The 27769-nt window shown below is 33.2% G+C and overlaps 1 protein-coding gene across 2 annotated transcripts in view; it reads left to right on the top strand.

The window, feature by feature from the left end:
- Window positions 1–27769, top strand: part of LOC150079806 (sushi, von Willebrand factor type A, EGF and pentraxin domain-containing protein 1-like) — a 216402-nt gene that overhangs the window by 167339 nt on the left and 21294 nt on the right. Inside the window, exons 27-32 of one of the 2 annotated variants that reach the window (XM_090383991.1) lie at window positions 2603–2725; window positions 2856–2893; window positions 7028–7126; window positions 8508–8559; window positions 15083–15543; window positions 19180–20899. In XM_090383991.1, the coding sequence (XP_090240117.1) occupies window positions 2603–2725; window positions 2856–2893; window positions 7028–7126; window positions 8508–8559; window positions 15083–15543; window positions 19180–19353 (947 nt within the window). In that variant the 3' untranslated portion in view covers window positions 19354–20899. Of the gene's footprint in view, window positions 1–2602; window positions 2726–2855; window positions 2894–7027; window positions 7127–8507; window positions 8560–15082; window positions 15544–19179; window positions 20900–27769 lie in introns of those variants that run through there. The other variant, XM_090383990.1, reaches the window with a different exon arrangement.

Raw genomic sequence — 27769 nt, 5'->3', positions numbered from 1 at the left:
CTTCCCATTTTGAATTTGCTGTTGGTAACATCTCCAGTTGGTCCCACTGTATAGAATTTAAATACTGTCTCAGACCATCGTAGTCGCCTTTACGAAAGCAATAACCCTTTCCTTTACCCCTGATGGTAGTTACCTCTTTGAGTAAATCCCACTTAAGCACACTGTGATCACTGCCACCTAGTGGTTCCTTTATCTGCAGATTCTTAATGCATGAAGAATCACTACTGATTCTTCATGCATTGATAATCAAATCAAGAGTATTACTCCCTCTAGTTGCCTCCCGAACATGCTGATGTAGAAAATAATCATCCAATAAATCCACAAAAGCCTTACTAGTGTGTGATGACCAACCCACAAATTCCAGTCAATATCTGGGAAATTAAAATCCCCCATTATAAGACTCCCTGATGTACTGGCCCACTCTATTTCCCTGTACAGTTTCTTATTATACTCATCAGAGTCATTAGGCCTATAGCACACTCCTACTCTCAATTTTGATCTCCCAATGCTTATGTCACACCAAACTGACTCGACACTGCACTGTCCAGCGATGTCGACTGGCTTCACTTCCTTGGATTTTATGTGTTTCTTAACTAATAGCATAACCCCTCCTCCCTTCCTATCCTGTCTATCCTTTCTGTAGACGTTGTACTCCCCAAATTCCAGTTCTGCATTCCTTATATCTGTGTGACACCATGTTTCTGATATCCCAACAATATCCACCTTTTATGCTTTGAGGAATACCTCAAATTCATCAAATTTATTTACCAAACTCCTAGCATTGGTGTACACGCAAGTATACATGCACCTATTTCTGTTCTTAGCTAACCTAACACAATCCATGTGTTTACTTGTACCGCAATGACTCCCAGCAGTCTCTGAAATATCCTGCATCTTGTTTTTCAGGCTTCTGCTCATTCCAATAGAAGCAGTGCAAGAATCACTTTCACCTCTGCCAGTGGCTACTGTTAATCTATTAGTCTTTGTATCTCCCCAAGCTAGCAGTTTTCCGACCCACCTAACACTGCCTTGATAGCATCAGCAAATATTCTTCACCCTTTCTATTTAAGTGTATCCCATTTCTGTAGAAGCAGTCTCTCCTGTTAACAAGTACAGACCACAGACCAAGCTGAAAAAAATCCTACTGGTGCAACAAGTACAGACCAGGCTGAAAAAAATTCTACTGGCATTTACTGGCGCAACAACAACAAGTTGTTATTGTTGTGCCAGTAAACCCAAAATCAAATCAAATCAAACATCAGTGATGAGTACAGTTGTGTAGGGCCTGGCATTACAATAGAGAGGAGTATGTCAGACATTTCTTTTGTAAGGTGGATTTGTCAACTGTGAGTTTGTAAATTTGTGTCATATCTATACATCATTTTAAATAATTAAATTATATCATTCTGAGTTCATAAGAATCATGCCTTCCTTAACCCAAAAAACCTGTGACTATGACTTTATCTGATGACAGTGCCCTCTTAAATTTCTTCAGCCTTGTGTGGTTCCATTCCACTGATAGTCTCCTGGATGCTGTACCGAAAATGTATCCAAGTCTCATCTCCTGTGGTGATGTATGACCTTGAACTTTCTACAATCATTTGGATATGCGATTCAGATTCTCTCCTTTGGCAGTTAAGAATTCTATCACTGTCCATTGTTTTAACTGCATATTCAGTTCTGCCACTTTCTACTCTTCATTGAATCAGACTACAACCAGGCAAAACTGGTATTAAATGTTTCAGTACTATACAGACTTAGCCATCAATCATATTTAAAAAAAAAAAATTTTTAAATATGTGGCAATGACATGAGGAAAAAAATAAAAAGGAGGCATTACTTTTCTGACTGAGCCTGTATAACTTTCTGTTATTTGTAATAAGTTGTGGTAATAAAGCTAGTAATTCTTTTTTCTTTTTTTTTTCCATGAACGTCTTCTGTATTGTTATTTCATTCCTTTGAACTTTTATTACTGAAGAGTTACCTGCTTATTTTTAACATCTCATATTTTTAGAATTTAATAAAAATTATGAATAAATTCTATGAGAGAGCAATCATGAATTAATTAATATTGAAATAGGAGTATTTTACATTGATGAAATATGCTGAGAAAGGTAGAATTTTTCAATGAAAGAGGCTAATTTTGATAATAAAAGACTGGCTCAGAAATAAAATACAAATTACTAGTGGTTTCCTTGAGAAAAAGTTACAAAGGAAATATTGGTCAAAAAGCCCATGTGTCCAAAAAATTCAAAATTTTAAATGTATATGGTAACAGAAATACATTTATTTTAATCTGAAACTATTAGAAATTTGAAGGCAGTTGAACAGACAGACAACAGAAGAAACAGTTTTTCACCTGCTGCTTACCTATTTTTAATTTTTGCTAAACAGGTTTCAGTTTCATAAATAGTATGGCAATGAAGAGGAAGAATAAAATGTAAAATGTGTAATTCTTTCTTTATTATAAATCCTTATGAATGCATATTATTATGTACATGTACAAGCTATAAGTAAAATAAAATTGAAAATATATTTTAAAATGTTTATTTTTCAGTATGGAAATTATATTTTTAATCGACTTTACTTGTATTACTTTTAGATGTGGATGAATGTCTAGAATATAATGGGAACTGTAGTGATCACTGTTCTAATACTGTGGGCTCTTATGTGTGCTCTTGCTCTGCTGGGATGATAATGAAAGAAGATAATCATACTTGTTTTGGTATGTGTAAAAATTAATTCATCAAATATTTGAAGAGCAATGCATTTTTATATACAGTGTGTGTGCATGTGTGTGTGTGTGTATTAGAAGGAGAGATTTACTGTTTACTAATTTCTTTCTTTCGTTTCAGATACAAGTTACTGTCGCAAAGAAAATCTTGTATATCTGGTAAGGCTTTTTTTTTTTTCTATTTTTTTTTCTTTTTTGTTCATTTAATTCATATTGGATATTCCCAACGTTGTCTTTTTTGTGCAACATAATCTTGATTATTCCCCTTTCCTTAACCACTGACTAAGGCAGTGTTTCTCAACCTGTGTGCTACGAGTATGCTTCAGGTGTGCCGCAGAAAATGCAAATAAAAAAAATTAATAAATCCAAGTTTTATAATAAAAATTAATTCAAATAAAAAAGTCATTTATTTACGCTGCACAGATCCCAGCCCCTTCTAGCAGTCAACGTGACATCACGTTTTGATTCCTATTAGTAGATCTGTTCACCCTTATTCAGCTATTCTTATCATTTGAGAGACTGTCCCAGGTGCCCTGCAGCTGTATAAGTGCAACTTGTAAGCAGCATAGTAAGAAATTTCCTTTGTGTTTTAAAAGTACTTTTTGTGTTTTTATATCTCTAAAACGTCATATTCAGTTAATTCATATAGAACAGATATTTTCAGTTAACTGTATTAGTACATTCTAGAAGTAACTTTAATTTTTTTAGATATTATTAGCGATGGATAAATTTTTAGTGAAAGGAAATCAGAAGAGGCAAATTGATAATGAGCTTGGAGAAAATGACAAAAAAAAAAACGAGCAACCATCAACATCAAAAAAGAAGAAAACATGTCAAAAATATGATGATGATTATTTGGCGATGGGATTTTTGTATACTGGTACTCAAGATTGTCTTCTACCTTTATGTGCGGTATGTGGTTTAAAACTGTCGAATAAATCAATGGTGCCGAGTAAATTGCAGCGTCATTTTTCTACGAAACATGAAAATTTATCGTCCAAAACTGTGGAGTATTTTAAAAGAGGCCTCTACTAGAAAACAAGGTACAGAATTTTATAGTATGGCTGAAATCTCTGATAAAGCTCAAGAAACCAGCTATTTAGTAGCCGAACTGGTGGCAAAAAAAAAAAAAAAAAAAAAAAAAAAAGAGAAATCTCACCTGATTGCAGAAAGTGTGATTTTACCAGCATGTTGGGTAATCATGAAAAGTATTTTGGGGAGGAAGCTAATGGCAGTACCACTTTTGATAATGGCAGTACCACTTTTGAACAGCACAATTAGCAGGTGTATAAAAGAAATGTCCGATGATATTGATACTGTTTTATTTATTTGTTGATGAACAATTTTTTGTTGTTGTAAAGAACCGAAAGAACAACCAGGCAAGATATTTTCGAAGTAATGAATAATTATTTGCAAAAGTGTGGTATATTATGGAAGTCATGTGTTGACATTTGCACCGACAGTGCTCCCGAGATGACAGGAGCACTAAAAGGATTTGTAAACTTAGTAAAACGACACAATTCAAATATCATTACCACACGCTGTTTTATACACAGAAGTTCTAGTAGCAAAGACAGTCGTACCCGATTTAAAACTTGTACTTGATCAAGCAGTTGAAATGGTCAATTATATCAAACCTAGACCACAAAAAATATGTATTTTTGAAAAATTATGTGAGAAACTGGAGTCTGTTCATTTCTTTAATGCATAATGAAATGTAATGCATACTGAGCAAATGTACTTATGCATATGTACGAGTTGCGTGAGGAAATGCTCATATTTTTCACTGGAGCGATCAGAAATTTGTGATTATTTAAGTGATGAAATTTGGTGCTGTAGATTAGCTTTTCTAGTAGATTTATTCGTGCAGCCTAATAAATTAAATATCAGTATGCAAGGCTCAGAGATAAATTTACTCACTTCTACTGACAAGTTGTGTACCTTTAAAGAAAAGTTGAGTATATTGAAAAAATTTGTAAATGAAAAAATGCCATACTAAAATAATTAATGTAATAAGCGAAACATTAGAGCTGTTAAAGACAAAAATTGAGCATTGCTTCCCCATCCCTTGATACCAAAAAATATTTGTGGGTAATAAACCCATTTGCAACAAGAAACCTTCCGACATTAGACTTCGGAATCTGCAAGAGGAAGACGAATTGGCTGAAATCCATAGTGACAAGCTGCTAGAAATTCACTTTAATAACACTAATATTAGCAAATTTTGAATCAAATAATTAAATTTTGAATCAATATTATAATATATATGAGTATAATAGTGATTGTAGTGTGCTGCAAAATTTTAGCATCTTTAAAAGTGTGCCGCAACAACGAAAAGGCTGAGAAACACTGGACTAAGGGAATATCAGCTCTTAACTCTCTGAACTATTAATTGCCTTTTTAATTTAATTTTATTATTTATTTCATTTATTTATTTCTTAAGTGTGAAGAATTTCAGCTCTAGGGCTTCTACTTGTTCAATTTCAATAGTATTTGTTTAGAACCATCTTCAAAAGCAAGGTCGTTGCTAAACATACTGAGTTGTGAGTTGAGCATTGACATTTTAAAAACAACTCATGTCTTAGGTGAGTTGTTTTTGTTGATGTTATCACTCAACTCACAACTCAGTAATTGAAGTTTTTGAAGTACTCAACTCAGTTTTTGAAGATGCTATTATTCATTTAAGATAATGCACAAAGAAGTTCGTTATTGAAAGACTCAAATAGAAATGACTGATTGTTTATGTAATTTGAAGCACTAGTTATATTTCTGTAGGATAATTATAATGGTATTATACAAGTGGTGGCCAATAAGTATTTACTCTCACCTAGAAATATTTGAGTTAGGGATTTAAAAGTTGGCTGATAATTTCATCCTTCTCTGTGTAGATATCTTCTAGAGCTACACATTTTTTCCTTCTGTGGATAAGCTCTTTCAGGCCTCTTGAATAGAACTCCTCACACTGAGCAGAAAACCAGACTTTCACTTCATTATTTACATCCTCATCAGTCTGAAATCTGTGGCCTCCTGAAATGGTTTCTTCATTTTAGGGAAGAGGAAGAAGTCTGAATGTGAGCAGCTGGGAGAATAAGGTGAATGCTGCAGATTTTCAAAAGCACACTTGATTGCAAATTCCAGTGCGAGAGCAACCTTGTGAGCAAGAACATTATTGACTAGGGGACAGACACCTCTGAGTAGCTTATCTTGTCTCTTCAAATTGATAGCCTGTCTTAACTTTCCCAACAGGTTTCTATAGTACTCCCTAGTGATGCTGTTGCCTTTTTGAAGGTAATCTGTAAGAATAATACCTTTAGAGTCCAAGAATACTGGGCGCCTCCATAGCCAGGTGGGAAGGAGCAGCAGTGCATAGCACACGCTTCTTGATTAGACCGGGGTTCGAGCCCGTCACCACCAAATACGGAGGATGCAGAAAGGTGGTCAGAGAATGACCACCGCATATCCCTGAGCAAAATGGCCTTAGTTGCTAATGCTCCTAAAAACCAAATAACAAATAACAAATAACCAAGAAGACTGACAACATGACCTCATTGGCAGACAGTTGAACCTTGGCTTTTTGGGGGGTTGGTAAAGATGAATGTTTCCATTGTTTGTGCACATGTTTTGTTTCTGAGTCATATAGTGATGTACCTAGCATTCATTCTGTGATGTTAGTCAAATAGTCATCAACATTCTCTTTACAAAGCTCCAACAATTGTGCAGAACACACTTTCCTGTAAATCTTTTGAGGAGGTGTCAATAATCTCAGAACCTGTTGGGCTGCCACCTTAGATGTGTGCATACATTATTAATGATACACATGCATCATTAACTTATGCATTATGGTGCAAACAAACCCATGGCTAATATTTACTTCATTTGCTATAAACCCCTAGCATTGTTGCTGTTATGGGCATTGCATCAGGCATGTATGTAAAATTTTCACTGATTGCAATAAAGATATTATATATAGTACTTCAGCCACAATGACAGGGTCTGGAGCTGAGACTTGTCTTCCTTCTCTTGAGTCATCGTGCACACTGCTTTGCCCACACCTGAACTGTCTTTTCCAATTTTTCACAGCCTCATATGATGGGCAGTTCTCTCCATGTACAGCTTTCATTTCCTTGTTTTGCTAATTGAGATACACCTATCTTCAAAAGCTTGAAATCCTATGTTAGTGTTTAGGAAAGAGTTCCTGAAATAAAGTTAGTTTTAAGATAATGTATTTTAATTGATTTTTTAATTACAAAGATATGTTACATTTGTTACTATAGTAAATTTTGTGTATTTCAGGATGGAGAAATTTGGGATAATGGATGTCAAGAGTGCAAATGTGAAAAGGGACATATATCCTGTTATGATAAGCAGTGCACTGAGCTCTCCTGTTTAGAGGTACTGTTATTATTTCTAATTAAGTGGAAATACTTTTTAATATGCTGTGAATTACTGTGGGTTGCATATTTCATATATAGTATAAGGAGCATCAATTTTTGAGAAATTAAAGTGGGAGGTTAATTTTAATTAAAAAAAATCAAAATTAACCTCCCACTAACCAATCAAATAATGTTTACTAGTGATTCATAATCAAATGATTTAACCTAATTGAATGATTATCAATTGAGAGATTTCAGTAATCAAAATAATTTAATGATTAATAGTTACTAACTACTAATCATTTGATTATATCATTCAAATATAATTGAATGAAATGATCAAATGAAATAATTGAATGATTTTCCATAATTGAATGAGTTGTCATAATCAAATGATCTTCCATAACTGAAAAATTTTCCATAATCAAATGATTTTTCATAACTGAATGAATCATTTAAATGATATGATTGTAATATTACGTAGTAATATTAAATTAAATTATTGTAATATTATGTAGTTCTTAACAAATTTCTCTGCTAATTAAGTGCCAATTGGAAAGCACTATAGCCCTAACCAATGCTGCTTGGTTAGGGCTATAAGGGCCACTGCATCTGAATTAGCTTCCATTCAATAAACGAGGATCATATTTCCTTGTTTAATGAAACAAGAAAACATGGCAGTAAACATTAAGACTGAGTGGGTCATCCCATCCAGGCCTACAGACTAGGCATTCCACCCTATCAATAATTTATAGACACAAGTGGAAGGCATATACATAATTTTTTCAAATAAATAAGTAACTCATTGGAAATATAACATTTATGAAAAATTCATCATCTTTTTGTTAATTCTTAAAAGTATTTAATATGAATATTCTTTCAAGAGGATCCCATTTGTATTCATTTAGATAGAAAAGCTCTGAAAAATCATGAATTTATTGTAATTTTACTCGTATGGTTCAGATTAGTAGACAAATGGCTGACAAGTAAATTATTGTGTGGTTTCATTCTTGCTCTGAACTGTAGAACTACTGCTGAAATTTCTGTTTCAATGAAAGTTATCAGAAAGTTTTGTAATTCTTTTATTTCCTATTTTGAAAACCAGTCAGCAAGCAACTGTAAAGTACTCTTTAAAGGTAATTCTTCCAAGTGTACCTAAAAGTTTGATTTTTTTTCTTTCATTCCTTGAGCTAAATCAATGATTTAGCTCAGGGAATGAAAATCGGAATTTAAAATGTAAAGAACTCATTCTGACCTAAACAAATTATGAATAAAATTTTTTAATTAATAATATTTTCTGTGTATAGTATACATAGAAAATGTACTGCTTCATCAAAAATATCTTGTTGAATTTGTTAGTGATATGATTTATTGCATATGGTTTTTTTTTTTTTTTTCAGAATGAAACAGCACAATTACTTCCAGGAGCATGTTGTAAGACTTGTATTCCAGGTAAGCAAAATTTTGTAACTTAAAAAATGTATATGTAGAGTAAAAAATATATATATATTTCACTGATTTTTGTGCTTGCCCACTGATGAATGAGTACCATTTATAACCAGGCTGGTGTGGTTGGTTGACAGAAAGCATTGAATATACTAGGATATTTTTAAACATGTACACTAAGCACTGGATTTTAGTGTCTGTATTAATCTGTAAATTCAATATTCTCTCTATTGAATATGCAATAGACAGAATATGCAGATATGGGCCACCACAAAACCCCTGTGAAGTCAAAGAAATGCCTCTTTGTATACATTTCTTGTGCATCATGTAAAGATAAAGTATCACAGTGGTTGTAGGTTTCTGCAGCATCATTACTGTTTTTCAAGATAAATAAATAAATCCAAAGGAAATATCTTTTCACTAAGACAAAGCATGGTTCTTCAAAGTGAATGCAACATTGGATTTTCTTTAAATGTATTTCAGCAGTTATTTAATATAATATTAGTAGTATCTTGATCTGTTTAGATATAGATAGTCCTGGATAGTCCTCATTCACCATTTAAACTTTGTTATTATTTTTTTATGAAGATTTATAAACAACCCTGCCTACTAAAATAACCCAGATATAATTCACCAAGTGCAAAAAAAAACCCCAAACAGTCAAATTAAAATATGATTCAAGAGTAAAGAGTGTGAGATCATTTTTGTTATAGAGAGTATGAATGAAGAGAGCAACTAGCTGTTGTTGTGAAAGGTATTAAATTTTGCTGTTTGTCTAAGAGTGATAGCAAATGCTTAAAATTCCCACATTGACAGTGTGGTCAGTATTCTCCTGTGAATTCCAGTTTTCTCACATGAACAAAAATTCACACTTTGGCATGTTTTGTGACATTATACATTCAACATTATGTATTTATTGCTTCTGAAAATAAATGCTGGGAAAATGGTTGCCTTTTTGTAAAGGTCTTGTATTTTTTTTTATAATTCCAAATGTGAATGGCTGTTGAATCTGTAAATACTGTAGTATTAGTGAAGATATATTAGGCTTAATGTCGAAGTTTGCAGATAATACAAAGGTTGGCAGGGTTGGTAATGACAGTGTGCTACTGCAACAAAATCTAGAAAATTTGGGCAGATGGGCTGAGAAGTGGCAACTGAAGTTTAACATTTACAAATGCAAAGTACTGCATATAGGTAGAAGTAACCGTAGAGAAATGTACCAAATGTGTGGTACTACACTTAAAGTGGTAGAAAATGAAAAAGTTCTGGGAGTAATTGTGCAATCAGATATGAAGTTTTCTGAGCAATGCAGACAGGCTGCCCAGAGCAGGTCATGGGGTATTGTCAATGATATACAGGAATTTTGCTAGTAGGGAAAAGGAGGTGATTATCCCTTTGTATAAATCAGTAGTCAGGCCACGTCTTGAGTACTGCGTACAGGTCTGGAGGCATCATTTTAGGAAGGATGTAGAGTTACGGTGGGTGGTTGCAGGTGCAGAAGTTAACAGCTTGTTTTTGTAGGTGAAAACTAGAGCAGTCATACGGCCATGGCTGTGATCAGCTAATTTAGCACTGGGCGGAAAATATTTTAAAAATCTTTATCAGAATAGTAGAAGATAATTTATATCTAGGTACGAATCATATATTTCTTTCTAATAACACCGTAATGGGATTCTATTACTGTATGTAAGTTATCATTCTATCTAAGTATGTATCTATATATTTATCTACCTCTCACTAAATAAATAAATGTATTTTTGAAGTGTAACTTCTTTAGGCATGTTCACAGGGAGTTTTCACATGGGAGTAACTTGCGTCCGTAGGTTGAGAAAAATCGCTACAAAAATGCTACACGAAATGATTTATCACCCCCACCATTGTACCACTCCATACCAGGCATGAGCAGCATAGCAGTGACACATGATGCAATTCCTACCCCTACAACGCATATAACTCACATACATGTTGTGTTACATTTTAAATCGCTATATCTCAGCTTCTAGCAGTGTGATTTTAAAAATTTAAAAACAAAAATATTTCTTTTGTCATTCTTGACTGTATTTCATAAAAAATTGACAGAAATTTTCAAAAGTTTAGTCTAACCATGAACAACGATCCGATTTCTGTAACTAGATCTGGAACAACCATCAATTCAATGACACTTACAAACTTTGAAATCTGAAATTTATGCATCATATTTTAACTATCATATGTCGATTGTATCAATGTTACCATATTAAATAATAAGTGTTTTGAGAGATTCTAAAAGAAGTTTCACTTAACTTCCACTATACTTTTCATGGTTTATATATATATATATATATATATATATATGTGTGTGTGTGTGTGTGTGTGTGTATATATATATATATATATATATATATATATATATATATATATATATATATATATTAATAGTTATATTAGTGATAAAAGGAAAGCAAGAAATAAAGCAAAGCAAGAAAGTTAAAAGACAATAACTAATATTTATGGGTTAATGCAGTTGCAAGCAATCATGCAATACACCCACAATGTCTACAGAATATCAATAGAAAAAGTAAATCAATCCAATAATAAGAATACCATCAAGGACTTAAGAAAACGCAAAAAAAAAAAAAAAAAAAAAAATTATTATTATTATTATCGCTTTTTACCGACAATCTAGATGACTTCAACTGGGGCCAACCACCCAGAATGAAGGCAAAAAACGACAAGAAGTTCTCTGTTTCTGTGATGATCAATATATGCTAAGTAATTTAAATCTAAACCAAATATAAACCAGTATAGGCCGAACATAAATCGAATATAAATAAATCGAATGAAGATAATTAATTAAGAAAAATTTTGAAATATTAGAATCAAAGGTAAGAAATATAAGTAAAATATAAATGTAAGCATATATTAATCATCGTTGACCCGACAGAGAACGTAATTTAAGGATTAAAACAAGATTAAATATATAATACATACTACATTTGACCGTATCTAGGACATAATGTAATAGTCGTCAAAATAATATGTGGTGCCCCCTATGTGATGGATACGGTAAAAATAAATAATTAAATTAAATTAATGCAAAGAGAAACATGCAGATAGTAAGAAGAAAAACTAAAGGAGTAGGAAAAATAGAACCTGAACTCCACAAAGGCGAAAAATAGTGGTATAGATAAGAAATAGTTTCTCCTACGTCCTCGGATTGCCCTAATAATTTCGGAGAAATAAAAATAAAGAGTGTAGGACAGCTTAAAGGCATTAAAGATATAACAATTTTTAAAAAATTGTTATATCTAGATTTACTAAAATACTGCATAAGATCAGCATACAAACATAATATACCGGTTGAAGCTTATCACATGTGGTTATTTACAATGCTTAATATCATATCTAATAAATATAATCAATTGAAATTCGTACAGGATAATCTATATAATACCAAATTAATAAATAGGCAGCTCAAAGATATACATGAACATTTTGTAATAACTCCCGTTGACAAAGCTGCTTGCAATTATGCAATCATATGTAAATCATATTATATAGATATTATAAAAAATGAACTACAGTCTAGCCGTACATATAAACAGATAACATCTTCTTCTAATATAATAATCAAAAAATTAATTGCATTGCATAAAAAATTAAAGTTAAAGTATAATAACCTAAAATATCCATTTATATATTGCATACCCAAATTTCACAAAACACCAATTGCTTTTAGATTCATAACATCATGTAGAGATAGTTATGCGAAATTTCCCGGAAAAACGTTAGAAAAGTTACTTAAAAGTATATTAAATAACTTAAATAAAACTATTATAATAAATAATAACTTACCTATTATAAATGCTCTAAAAAATAATAATATTCATCAAATACAAACTTTTGACTTTAACAGTCTATTTACGAGCATTAACCTTAATAACTTAGAAGTCGTCCTCCAGAAACTATATTTAGAAAATAAAAATGCTATAAAGGTTGATTTAACCTATTGGAATTCTCTAATAAAATTATGCATCTTTAATAACTATGTATATGACGGAACATCGTTATATTTGCAAGTCACTGGCACCCCTATGGGAAGTCCAGCATCAAGCATAATCGCAAACCTTTATCTGTATTATACAGAAAGAGAATTTCAAGATAACCTACTTATATACAGATACGTAGATGATATATGTGTTTTTAATTGTCCACATTTTGTCCAGGATTACAGTGGATTATATCCAGGGGAGCTTGTGTTGGAAAAAACTAATAGTTCCGATACTATAGCAAATTACTTGGATCTTCATATAGAAATATTACATAATAATAAAATAGACGTAAACGTATATAATAAAAGAGATGCATTTAATTTTAACGTAGTCAGCCTTACAAACTGGAAATCAAATGTATCAAAATCAGTGCATGCTAATATAATTTTATCGCAATGTTTAAGGATTGCTTATATCTGCAATAGTAATAAAAATTGTTCAGCGGGCTTAACAGCGTTGTACGGCAGGTTGATCAATAATAATTTCCCTATCGCTTACCTGAAATATCACTTCAGGAAAGCAATTAGCATAATTAATTTCAAAAATTTGTTTTCTGAACCTATCGTTTCAATATAATTTTCAATAAAATCGTTATATTTAGTGCCATGTATATATGTAAATAGGATACACTTTGCATTCTTGGTGTCTTACGGCGTAGAAAACTTGTACCCACCGGCTTGCAAATTACAGTGTATCATTTTTTTTTTTTTTTTTTTTTTTTTTTTTTTTAATACATATAGTTAAATTCTTTTAATTTACTTAAATTCACGCTGAGATAACATGCAAATTCAGCTCAGGGTCCTACTATAGGAACGGGTTTGCGATCCCGGGCATACCCCGAGCCACAACTTATATCTTGTAATGCCTTTAAGCTGTCCTACACTCTTTATTTTTATTTCTCCGAAATTATTAGGGCAATCCGAGGACGTAGGAGAAACTATTTCTTATCTATACCACTATTTTTCGCCTTTGTGGAGTTCAGGTTCTATTTTTCCTACTCCTTTAGTTTTTCTTCTTACTATCTGCATGTTTCTCTTTGCGTTAATTTAATTTAATTATTTATTTTTACCGTATCCATCACATAGGGGGCACCACATATTATTTTGACGACTATTACATTATGTCCTAGATACGGTCAAATGTAGTATGTATTATATATTTAATCTTGTTTTAATCCTTAAATTACGTTCTCTGTCGGGTCAACGATGATTAATATATGCTTACATTTATATTTTACTTATATTTCTTACCTTTGATTCTAATATTTCAAAATTTTTCTTAATTAATTATCTTCATTCGATTTATTTATATTCGATTTATGTTCGGCCTATACTGCATATATTGATCATCACAGAAACAGAGAACTTCTTGTCGTTTTTTGCCTTCATTCTGGGTGGTTGGCCCCAGTTGAAGTCATCTAGATTGTCGGTAAAAAGCGATAATAATAATAATAATTTTTTTTTTTTTTTTTTTTGCGTTTTCTTAAGTCCTTGATGGTATTCTTATTATTGGATTGATTTACTTTTTCTATTGATATTCTATATATATATATATATATATATATATATATATATATATATATATATATATATATATATATATATATATATATATATGTATATATATATATGTGTGTGTGTGTATATATATATATGCTTGGTTTCCGAGTTTTGAAGGTCTGTCTATGACACTTAACTGTTCACATCACCTTATAGTAATTCTGCCTGAATACAGGCCTCACATCGACGTATCATGGACTCATGAAGACAATGTCAAATTCCTGGCATGGTTTGTATTGTCTCACAATCTGCCACAATTCGATTGCGGAGAGTTTCCACATCAGCTACCGGAGTCGAATACACCAATGACTTTAAATGGCCCCACAAGAAGAAATTTAGTGGGTTTAAATCACTGAGCGTGGAGGCCAGGCAGTTGGTCCACCCTTCTACTTCAGGAGTCGTAGATCTTGGTCGTCCTCTGTCGGCAGCACGAGGTGTAAAGGTCCCATGTTCACAAAGATGGCGATGGATACCTTCAAACGTTTTCCTGTCTGGACACCTTTGTTCTGGGAACCTTTCGTGGGTTCCCAGAACGAAAATGTCCAGAAAAATACAAATGACGAGCCTCCAGAGCATTGCCGTCTGCCAAACCATACATAAAGTGCATATCTGCTTACTCCTGATTTGAGTACATGGTCAGAATGGAAAACCACCAGATTCTGTCAGTACCTTGTGATGAAGGAAATCACCTGTGGGAGATAAGACATTCCAGTTAATAACTCAGGAACCAAGCATTTCCGGAACTATGTTGATATAAAATATTTTTATTGTCTACATATGAGGAACTCATTCCTGAAGTTATGCCATGTATTTTTGAGACACCCTGTATATATACATAAAACTCTTTTCTCTCACTTATTATAACTTTGCTTATATATATACATATATATAAATAATTGGAAAGTAGTGTATTTATTCTTTGTTTTTTCAATTTTTTAGGACTGACTACTTGTTTGCTTTATCCAAATAACACTTTCCATACATTTGATGGCATGGAGTTTGAATTTTCTGGTAGATGCCGCTATACACTGGCAGAAGATTGTATCAATGGAGATTTCAGTGTTCGGTTTGAAAATTGGTACCAAAATACAATGAAAAAAGTTCTTTACATCTATGTTCACTGTGTTCATGTTACGATAAGTCCACTAGATATTTTAATTGATGGTATAAAAGTTGAGCTACCTTACAAAAATGAAATTATTTATGTGGAACGTTTAAATTCATCAGTGTTAGTAACAACTGACAAAGGATTTTTATTTGAGTGGCATAAATCTGGTCTAGTCAAGATTCATTCACCTCCAGCATATGAAAAGCAGCTCTGTGGTTTGTGTGGAGATTTCAATGTGGATAAGACAAATGATATAACTACAAGGCAACACCTTCCAGCCAGGACAGTAGCCGTAAGTAAATTTTGAACCTTTCTTTTAACTGAATTAATATTAGAAAAGAAATATTAGGTATTAGAGAAGTAATTTAATATAATGAATAATTTTACAGGAGGCACTTTTGACTATGCAGCTCAAATAATGTTTAGTTATTGACTTTCTGATTATTGAAAATGTTAGGCCTATAAAATCTTTAATGAATCCTCTGAGAGGGTAAGGAGTTTTTCCATGAAATATTTCCTTGTTCAAAAAACACTTTCAAAGTTCAGGCATCAGCAATAACAAAGTGATATTGACTATATTTTGGGCAGTTGTTATTCACACCAAAAATTTTGAAAAGGGACCATATTCATTTCATTCCGCTAACTGAGATATTTGACAAGTTCAAAAAAGAATCAAATAAGTTAAGCCTGGCAGTACAGCAGTTGCTTCACCATGATTTCATTTCTCCTGGCTTAAAGCCTATGCATAAAGCAACTTAAAACGTTATGATGCTTTGCTTTATTTTTCTCCTTTGAAGCTTTTTTTTTATTTTGTGATAAATGCCAGATATTTCTTCTCATAGTAATTTCCTGAAATTATATATTATATCTAAATTCTGTATTAATATTAGCTTTTTGAAGCTGATAGAAATGCATATTTTAATGTGCAGCATGTCATGCTAGCTTCATTAAATATACATGAAGAAATATGTAATATTACAAAATTCCATAATAATAATGAACTCAATTAAAAGAAAATTCCACAGTTGTCAAGCTTTTGCATTATGTGATTCAACAGTGAAATCCTTTCATCTTTTACTAGAGATTTTTTTATTTTTTTTGATAACCCCAAACAGTTAGTACTGTGCTTGGGTTAGAGGTTGAGAAGACGAAAGAAGATATTTGTTGACATTAGACTTGAACTTCTCTAGACTGTAATTTTCAGGAAATATGTATGAAGGAAGGTTGTTCCAGAAAATGGCAGTTGAATGAATAAACGAGGAAGATGAAAAGTTGGTTCTGTGAGTTTGAAGTTGGACAGTAAATGGATGTTGGCTGGTGGCAGCATGTGTTTGGACCATTTTGAAAGAGAGAGTGGGAATTATAGAAGCCAATTCAGAAGAACAGGGTCCATGGAATTATCTGTAGAAAAGGTATGCAGCAGAAACAGTACGTCTATGAGACAGTGAGTGGAAAGACTCTGTTAGAGATGAGTCATTAATTAACCTGACTGCCCTCTTCTGAATGGAATCTAGAAGCCTGAGAGAGGCTTTGGGGGCACCGCCCCAGATGTGGGAACAATATTCCATGGTAGGGCAGATTTTCAATTTGTACAGAGTGAAGAGCTGTTTGGAAGAAAAGTAACACCTAGAGCGAAAGAGAAAAACCAAGTTTTTTTTAGATGCAAAGGAAGCAATATTTGACCGACCGGGCTAGCCAGGTGGGTAATACCGCCTCGGGATTGGATCACAGTAAAATGTAAAAACTTTGGGAGGTGCGTTATGGTCACAGAAGCTGATGCGCCAACAACTAACCAAAAAAAAAAAGAAAAAAAGCAATATTTGTAATGTGCTTGTGCCAAGAGAGAGTAGAAGTCAGGGTAATCCCCAAGAGAGATATATCATCTTGCCTAGAAATCAGAGTGTCACCATAGGAGCAGAAGAATCCTTTTTTGCAAGATTTAAGACAAGACTGAGTTTTAGAAAGATTGAAATCAACTAAATTGTCTTTGCCCCACTGGAAAATTACCCGGAGATTGGCATTTAAGGAATTGGTAACGGATATTCGAGAAGTTGAAGCTGATTGAGCAGAGCAAGGTTTCTCGAACTGGAAAGCAAAATGCAATATGCAATCATCAGCAAAACTATGGATAGGATTTCCAGTCAATGGAAGAAGGTCATTAATATACAAGACAAAAAGAAAGGGGGGAAAGAACTGAACCTTGGGGGATACCAGCATTAGTGGAGAAGTTAGAACACTAAGAGCAATCTACCATCACCCTCAGTGAGCGATCAGAGAAAAAACTCGATAACCAATTACAAAAAACAGTAGGCAAACTGTAAGATGGAAGCTTGTTTAGGAGACCTTTACGCCAAACATGATCGAAAGCCTTTGAGATGTCAAGAGTGACTGCTTGTGTTTCACCGAACTTTTCCATTGAATTTGTCCATAAATCGGTAACATAAGCCAAAATATCACCAGTGGATCTACACTGATGGAATCCATGCTGGCGATCGTTGATCAGATGGAAGGTTTCTAGGTAGTTTAAGAGTTGGCGGTTAATTGATTTCTCCATTACTTGAGAAAGTGTAGAAAAAGTAATTGCAATGGGATGATAATTGGATGGGAAGGATTTGTCTCCTTTTTTGGGAACTGGCTGGATATGTGCAAATTTCCAAGCAGAAGGAAAAACACCTTTGGACCTTTGGAATAAGAAAGTGAAAAAAAGGCGGCAAAGAACAGGAGTAAGTTCAGGAGCACAGGTTTTGAGAACAAGTGGAGAAATACCATCAGGACCTGGAGCTTTCTTAGCATCAAGATTCGTCAAAGTCCTTCTGACATCCTTTTGATGGAAGACCACATGAGGCATTGAACAGAGCCTGTTGGGAATGGTGGGAGGTGTTTTACCAAGATCATTAATACATGAATTGGAAGAAAAATTGGGTGCTAGCAGGTCAGCTTTATCCTTGGCTGAAGTGACAATAGAACCATCTGGTTTTGACAGAGGTGAGAGCAGAGATGGGCAAAAGTTGGGGCGAAAAGCTTTGGCAAGAAACCAGAATGCTTGGCTACCATTAAGGCAAGAAACAAGTTTTCTACTCTTAGCCTGTTCAAAATTTAATTTGGACTGATTAATAACTCCTTTACAATTGTTGCGAGCTTTGATGTAGGCAGAAAAGGAAACTGAAGAATTAGAAACAAGCCAATTACGATATGCAACATTCTTCTCTTGAACAGCCTTAGCACATTTATTGGAAAACCAAGGTTTTGATAAACGAAGAGATTTTAAAGTGAAGTGCGGAATAAAGATTCCATTCCTACAAGGATAATTTTACTGACACGATCTGAGCAAAGTTGACATCAGAAGTTTTGAAAGAGTAATCTGACCAAGGAAAAGAAATCTCGCAGGTCATCCCATTTTGTATTCTTGTAATATCAAATAACAAAAGGTTGGGAATAACCATGAAATAAAGGCTCCATTGAAGAAGAGACAATCACCAAGATCACAACTTGGACTCAGATCACTCACTTTGACCATGTACTTAGAAGGGTTGTTTGTGAGAAAAAGATCAAGCGTGTTGGCTGTATGGTTAGGCTTGTCTGGTATTCTGGTAAATGAACAATCTGCGCGAGGTTATTAGTAATTGTAAAAGCTTCAGCATCTCAACCAGCTGGGTTGGTGTGACTAGAAAATGGAAGCCAGATATGCAATATAGTGAGGAAAAGGAAATGATCATTATGTATTATTCCTGTAACTACAGCACTGTTATGCTTCTTTTTTTCCTTTTTTTTTTTTTTGCACATAATGAATATTTTGACATAATAATTCTATGTTTGCAGTGCTTTTTTGCATTAATTCAATTTCTTTTAAAAGCATTGTTATCCTAATATCTTTATTAATGATATCTTTATAAACCTGTGCTTAATACTAACATCTAACATTTGGCAGGGTTCTCTCGAGTGTCTCTTGCTTATTCATCCAACAGCACAACATGTTCCAGAGATTACTGCAACTACGAAAAACTTTATTGAAGAAGGTTCATCATTGTCATCAATTATTAATATTAATTTTGTACTTCTTGTATGGATATGTTTTGTAAATATGTTTGCTTGGATTATATAAAAAATGCCAGACATGATGTGCTTTGTAACAAAGCTTTTTTTAAACAAATGGTATTTATAAAATCTCGATCTACTGCAAAACTTAATTCATACAACATTGCATAATATGTACTTTGCAGGACTATCTTTGGCAATCTTAAATCCTACATGTATTTAATTCTCAACCAATCCAGGGTTTGGCCTTGCAGAGATAACTGCACTCATGAAATGGGGAGGCCATCATGATGGAAGATATATATGTATTTTTTTTTTCCCTAGCTCTAAACATTTCCTCTAGCTAAGTACTATAGATTTATTTATTTTTCAGTTCCCTTCCCCACCATCAGAGGCCTCCTCAGTTCTAAACATTCTAACTAGATGGGTTCAAAGGATTTTCAGAGTCAACGTGTACAAAACGGCATTTTTAATTGTTATTGGTTGTATTTTTCTTTTTTTAATTTTAAAATTTTTTTATTTATTTAATTTTGTTTGCATTTCTCCCTGACTTTTTTTGCTCAACATTCTGATTGTTGCTTCCCTTAAGAAAACACTATGTAGTGGTATTTACTGTACTGTTTCAAAAAAAAATTTCTTCATTTAATCTTACTCTTGACTTGAAAAGTGCAGTGATCAAAGTTGTTACTGGCAGAGCACCACAATCATTCAAACCAAGCCTATGACGGGGTATAAGGGTTATTGAAATAATTGTACGTCCATGAGTTTTATTGTTCACCAAGGCTTATGGTTCTTGATGGGATAAGGCCTAGTAGACAAATTCTTTATATTTTATTTCTACCTTCTCTTTTATTTGATTTCAAAAGTTGCACACCAATAGAAAGCACTAGGCTATGATGCACCAAGTCCAAGCTGCAAAGGTAACAAGATTGTCTCAGTTAGTAAGCTTTATGTACTTTTAAATATGCTTTCCAAATATTCTTTCTTTTTTCAGTACATTGCAGTTTAAAATAGTTAATATCCATGAGTCACAGTTAACCAAATTTTACTAAAGAATCCAACAGACAAAAAATTCTGTCTGCAAGAGTTTGTTAAGGAAGCATAGGTCCAGATCTGTATTATTTATAGAGTGCACAAGTACAGTGAATGAAAAATTGATGAAAATGAAGCCAAATTTGCTTATCTTTGATAGATCAGATTGAAGTATGGTGATGCTCTGTTTTATTTAGAGGAAGTTGTCTGGTAGATAAAATAGTCAGTCATTTCATCCAAGATGGATATAAGATACCAAACAACCTTGTAATCTCAACAGATGGAAATGGGTGTAATTTTGACCTGCTCATAGAAATAATGTATATACTGAGGGAAGGGACATAAACACTATTGTTGCTTCTAATTGCCTTTTTCTCTCTTGTGATCACAGGCAAACAAATTTTATTGCTGCACTGCAAATTTCAAGTGTCTCTAAAGTAGACAGGATCAGTCCAGACCAAAAGAAAGTTGTATCAGTAAGATCTAAAAAACGACGGGGTCTTTTCTGATCCTATGTCTACCAATAGGTTAGATTTAGTATCGATATGGTTAATTGATGTAAGGAAATGAGCTTTTTCTGCACCTACCAAATAATAAAAAAGGAAAAAAATATTTAAAAATTTCCCTACTCACTTGTACATTTCTCATCACCAAAAAGTGATTATCCAGTTCTGCTTTGAACTTTACCAAACTCTTCACCTCAACCATTGTGGTAGGTAGTGTATTCCAATGAGAGTAGTTTATATCTCAGTCAGATCTCCCCCCTTTCCCCAAGATATCTAGCTACCAAGTTATGGAGTCTACACATTCTACACTGTTCTTCATATGAACATAGATTAGCACTCCTCAGAAATCTGGTTGTCCTTCTTTGAACATTCTCTATTCTTCAGGTGTGGGCTCCAGACTTGAATACAGTAAATTATTCACAAAGATGTGGATGTTTGGACTCATTGGTTCTGGCCCATGGAATTTCCTTAAGCAAATTTCTCAGATGCTACCATAATGTCCAGTGAACTATAAGCAGTGTTGTTTGAATTGTAGGTCATGAAATAGATCGAGAGTTTATATAGTTTTCTGAGTGCCTTTTACGAAGGCGACTGAAAAACCAAACATACATTGAATTTAATTGATTATGTAAATAGTTATTCATATTCGCACATCAGTTGGACTGTGTAAACTTGCCTTTCAATATGTGTTGTTATTAAATGGGAATGTTATTCATCTGTTGTATTATTTTAAAGAGGTTCATAATTTAAATGACACTGTGCTTGACTTAAAGCTCTAACTGCAAAAACATTCGCTATATACTGTGTATACTTATAAAATGCAGTTGTGATTATTTAAGTCTTTCTTATTAGAGATAATTGTTATCTTTATTGTCTAAGGTAAAGTCTTGGTAAGGGAGAAAAATTTTGAATAAAAAAAATTTATAATTCAAAGAAGGGGCCTCTTCTCTTTCCAAGAAACTACTATGTTGTATCCTCTATATAGCAGCTGCTTAGGAGCATGAGAACAATGATTTTACTCACTGATTTATTTTTATTTTTCAATGCATTTGCATTAATCTCCATTGTATATGCATTTTTAGTTATATAAGCAGTGGGACTACTCAAGAGCCTTATATTTGAATATACTTTTTATACTGCCTAATTTTCTGCTTCAGAAGACGAGTTTAGTGTATAAGACCATCAGGTAAAATATGTGGAAATTTTTTTTTTATGTTGGAAGAATAAAAATAGTATAGGAATAGTGGAATAAATCTTAAATATTTAGTTAAAATCATTTTAGTTAATGTATAGTTAAAACATTAGCACACAAATGATATCACCTACAGCATCATTACTCATAGCATCAAAATGGTGTAGTTTTAGATTACAAAGTGTATCTATATTTTTTCCTTATCTGATTATAAAACACACTAATTTCCCACTTTTGTCAGCAAGATTGAAATATATAATGTTGTCTGTATAGTGGCATTGCCCCAGTTTTTTTAACAACCAGTTTTAACAAATCATTGTGAACTAGGTAGGTGACACTGTGTGTGTGTGTGTGTGAAACATTCAACTGAAGATGAGCTAATAGGGGCCATAAATTCAAATTACAGTGGAAGAGGTTTAGTCTAGATTGCGAGAAGTTTTGTAGCCAGTGAATCGTTAATTACTGGAACAAGTTGCTCTGCAGGTAGTATAGTTAAAAGACTGACAGTTTGAAGAAATTCCAAGGCGAACAAAGGTTAGCCTGTGGTTTCCTTGCACTGTATGGCAGTTACTTAATAAATGCCCCTTGCCCATGATGTGATTTTGCACATGCACATTGATGACATGACATGACATGTATATAGATATTTGTATGCTTCTTGCCTAAGAGCAGGGCTGGAAATGTGGGTGGATGCCCCTAATTCCAGAGCTGCTGTTGTTGTGGCCAGTGTTACTGGAAGTTAGGTCTATCTGTCTGTAACTATGTAATTACATAGTTCCACTTAGTCTGAAAAGCCATTTCTACCCATACTAGGAGTCCAGTTATCTACACAAAACAAATAAAAGTAAAAAAAAAAATAATAAATAAATAAATAAATCTTTTTTTGTTTGAGCCTTAGGAGGTCATTCTTTGCTTTTGGAAGAAAGCAATAACCTTTGCTGCCTACCATTCTATGAGAATCACACAAATAATATCACCCACAGCATCATTACTACTCATAGAAGTATCTGTAGAAGAAAATGATAGTGGTATCCTGGGCTGTGTATATGGCTGTTTTGTGGACCCCTACAGATATATTTGCCACTCTTCTCTTCTGTGGCAGGCCCAGTGTACGCATCCATTTTGGTCCCCTTTTTATAGCCTGGTTCTGCCTTCTACTAATGTAATAGTTAAGAACTTTGATTTCTATTATCTTATTTTGGGGTCTAAAATTTCTTTGAAGACCAATATGATTTGTAAGATACCATTCTTCTTTCTTTTTGTTCTGAACATATTTGCTCTACTTTCTCTATATATCATGGTTTGGTAAGGCAAGGGCACCATGTAGCTATGATTAACGAGTTTAGATGAATGTTTTTTATACTTGAAAACATTAAGGCAAAAAAAATTTTCAAGGCAATTTTATTCTTTATATAATAACATACAGTAACAAAGACTATTTTTAATGACGAATAATACTGGCACAAGCCATGGCTTGGGGCTTTGCTGTTTCCTTTTGAGAGGATAAAATCTTTATATATTTTGGGGCCTCTTCACATGCTTTAGCTTAGGGCCTTGTCATATCCAAATTTGACTCTTTTGATATGATTATAAGTTAGCTATTCAAGTAGTCTGAGAGGCTTTTGATTTTTTGATGCAGTATATGATTCTTATTGAATGAGTGTTTTATTTATTGGTCATTTAGTAGTATAGCTGACATACAGCTAGTAATTTATCAGGCAGTTCAAAAGTGCATGGCTCTAATTGAATGCCATGCTAATGGCAGTACTCAAATTTTTTTCTTCTTAGACAAGAAAACTGTGAATTCCAAAAATAGTTATTTTTCAAAAAAAAAAAAAAAAAAACATTAGTGGTTTTAAGTTTTTTTAATAGAAAACAAAACAGAAATTTCAAACACTTGAATAGTTTACATCAAAGTTTTCTCCTCTCCTTACTGGTCAAAAGTACTGCAATGATTGTAGAAATAAAATATGTTCATAATAGCAGCAGTTATCTTTTAATATCATCATTCCATTCTAGGTTTAAGAGCTTTATATCTCTCTAAACTATTGACAAATTAATGAAAACTTTCTTGAAATATTTTGTTGGCACTTTATAAAATATGATGGTAGTAGATCAAATTCATATAAACATTGGTGCAAGGTGGTCACATGATATTCCAGCTGCAGCTCTCTGAAGAAACTTTCCAACAAAGCAGAACCTTACAGTATGAATGAAGAGCTTAGGAACTTTCTAGGAAGAGTTTCTGATAGTTTCTTACATGATTGAGTTCCATTAAAGCAAAATAATGGCTTCTTGTGGAAGCCAGTGCAAAAAGTCATAAACAGTGTCAACTTCTGATTGCTTGTCATAATCATCACAGTAAGTAAAATTTACTGCTACTACTAACTCGAAAAATCTGACTACATTTAAAATGCATACAGAATAGTTGTTTAGCAGAAATATCCTAATTATTGAAATTTAGCTTTTGTTTAGTAGTTCCATTGTCATTTTATTAATATTCTTATTTTTTCACGATTTCCTATCTTAGTCATATATAGTTCTGTAGTCATATTATAGTTCGGTGCAAACTGTGCTGAATATGACATCAGGGATGTCATATTCAGTGCAGTTTGCACCTGTAGCTCTGCTAGTGCCAGATTAGTGAAAGAAATGTATTAAATATTTAGTATCGGGGTTTTAAAGTACAGTTCCAAATAATTTTTATATAAACTCACACGGTATACCTTTGTGATTATAAAAATTCCTTAAAAAAAATCCTATTTAGGTGACCCTTGAACGAGAATGTATGATTTCCAGACTTGCAATACTTAAGAAAATGAATATAATTTATGGATTTTCATTGAAATTTAGTTTATCCCCTTTAAGTACCACCCTTCTTTGCTGTTTTCATATAACTCTTTGAACTTTTAAAAAAAGTTGGCAACACTGAATTGTATGTTTAACATTCCTATTCTACATGATTTGAATTAAGTTTGGCATAAATCTGAGATATAGTTTTGAAGTAACTTTTGTTAATATTTATTAACACAGAAAGAATATTTAATAGCAAAAGTCACTGAAAATTGTGATTTTTACTAGTCTTTAAATGTGACATAGTACATGGCACATAACAGAGAACACTTTATGCAGATGTTTTCTGCTAAATGTGATGCATAATTTATGTGATATTAAATGATTAGTTTTATGTAAATATGTATAGATTAACAGAAAATATGATACATAAGAAATATAGAGAAAGAGTATATAATCAAATGTAGAAGTAATTCATAGGTTTTCTTTATGTAAATAAACAAATTTTACTATTTTAAGCTTTTGCTCATGTTATTTAAACCCTGAATTTTTTTAATGGATGTGCTTTTGATTGTAATTATCTTTTTGTAAATAAATGTTACTTTATACAAAGTGTTGCACATTACTCATATATTAAAAATCTATTTGAAAATGCATATGTAACATGGCCACAGTTTAAATTATAATGGATATACAGAACTAAAAGAAAGATTAGAATGTTAATGTATTTAATGCACCCATTACTTTCATGTGATTGATAAAACTGGTAAGAATGATTAAAAAAAAAAAATACTATTACATCAATCCATATAGCTATTATAATGGAAAATCAAATTATCCATTATATAAACCTCCCACTGTTTTATATTAAAATCTTTAATTGCTGTGAAGTTTCTGTCAGAGCTGGCCCAAGAACTTGAGAGGCTCAGTAAAGGATTACGATGCCTCACCACAACTCTTGACCTTGGTCTCTTACCAACTGATGACATATTCTGAACTATGTCTTAAAGATAGGTCTGTATTGTAAGCAAATATATGGACCCAAGTTCTAGTGAAAATAAGTTCATAAAATATAAATTTAACTGTACAGTTAGAAGTATCTAATGCCATTTACACCTTCATACCTCACCTTTATATAGTTGGAGTACCAATGCTGATCACCACCGTAATATAACCAGTGCAGAAAAAAATTTAAGCCAGAGGTACACTCTAAATTGAACTCAAACATGTCAAAGATGCATCTTAAAAAGTACTTTCTACTCAAGCAGGAGAGAAAAAAAAACTTCGTACTTCAGGATAAATTTAAGGAGGGAATGGTGTGATTTTTTTTTTTTTTTTGCTGATGCTGCATAAGCTCATACACTTGCTTTCTTGCATCACATGCCACTATTACTAGGACAGCCAGTGGCATATACTTTATTTTATACCTTAAATACAACACCATGCAATTAACAATTAATTGTGCATTTTTTGTTGTGCTGTATAGAAATGCTATTGTCCCTCTGGTGACAGTGACACAACTTGGGTTTATGCTTACTTTCAAAAAAAAAAAATAGCATTATCCACAAGTCACCTAAAGTTACTAATACCATTTTTAATTTAATAGCATCACACAGGGACAAACCTGCTATTAATTATTCAAGGTATTAAATAGAGATGGATAATGATGTCTTTTCTAAAGTGAATGTAATCTCTGTCACTGCCATTGAGGAACAACAGCATTTCCATAACAGTATTAGTATTTATAAAAGCCAAAAGATGCAAGTAAGCTAGGTTTTTATTGCATTAGTAAAAAAAAAATCATCTATACAACCTATCTCCCTCTTACCATAATCAGGTGGGAAGGAGCAGCAGTGTGTAGCACACGCTTCTTGATTAGACCGGGGTTCGAGCCCATCACCACCAAATACGGAGGATGCGGAAAGGTCAGGGAATGACCACCGCATATCCCGGAGCAATATGGCCTTAGTTGCTAATGCTCCTAAAAACCAAATAACAACAACAACCTTATCATAATCTTCCCCACTACCAGAAGGTACTGGTAGTGGGGAAGTCTGCTTATACTTCAGACTGTCAATCTCAACCACTCAGGAAGTTTATTCCAGTGGTTGCCAATATGCTAACCAAATGAAAACTTCCTGAAGTCCAGTCTATTAGTCTTCCCCAGTAATTTATATGCTCTCTGGTTTTTTTCTCATTTCAATGCAAAAATTGCATCATCATTCAATTTTCCCACCACCTCCATGCCTTACACAGCTGAATCATATCCCCCACCCGAGATGCCTTGTTTCTAAACTCTGTAATCTACACCTTTGCTGTTCTTACCAGATGAGTTTCTTTGGAACCCTTTTAAGAAGCTCAATGTCCTTTCTTAAATGTAGCCTCCAATCCTGAACACAATATTTAAAATGCATCTCATTATTGACTTGTATAATGGGATTCTTCTCCCTAGATGCTGCTGCTGTTGTTGTTGTTTTTGATTTTTAGGAGCATTAGCAACTAAGGCCATATTGCTCTGGGATATGCGGTGGTCATTCCCTGACCTTTCTGCATCCTCCATATTTGGTTGGTGGTGATGGGCTCGAACCCCGGTCTAATCAAGAAGTGTGTGCTACGCACTGCTGCTCCTTCCCACCTGGCTACGGAGGCGCCTTGACAAGATGCAAAGGTACAGCAAATTACCTTCTTGTGCTGCATGCTAACCTTAATGTCTGATTCAATCAAAACATCCAAGTCTCTTTTCTCATTTATACTCTTCAACTCCACTCTGTAGTGTAGAGGTTATACTTGGCATATTATTTTTCACATGTAGAAACTTACATTTGGTGGCATTAAAATATAACTGCCATTTCTCAATCCATGGAGCCTGTCCAAATAATTCTGAAGAATCTCAGCCTGACCTTGCATCATTAACCACCCTCCTGACCTTTATAATCATCTGCAAATTTCAATGTCATACT

Source organism: Mastigoproctus giganteus, chromosome 10 (assembly GCF_048544385.1).
Source record: "Mastigoproctus giganteus isolate SK-2022 chromosome 10, ASM4854438v1, whole genome shotgun sequence".
In the NCBI taxonomy this organism is placed as follows: Eukaryota; Metazoa; Arthropoda; class Arachnida; order Uropygi; family Thelyphonidae; genus Mastigoproctus; species Mastigoproctus giganteus.
The sequence above is the reverse complement of the archived record's forward strand: the minus strand, read 5'-3'. Positions and strand labels throughout refer to the sequence as shown.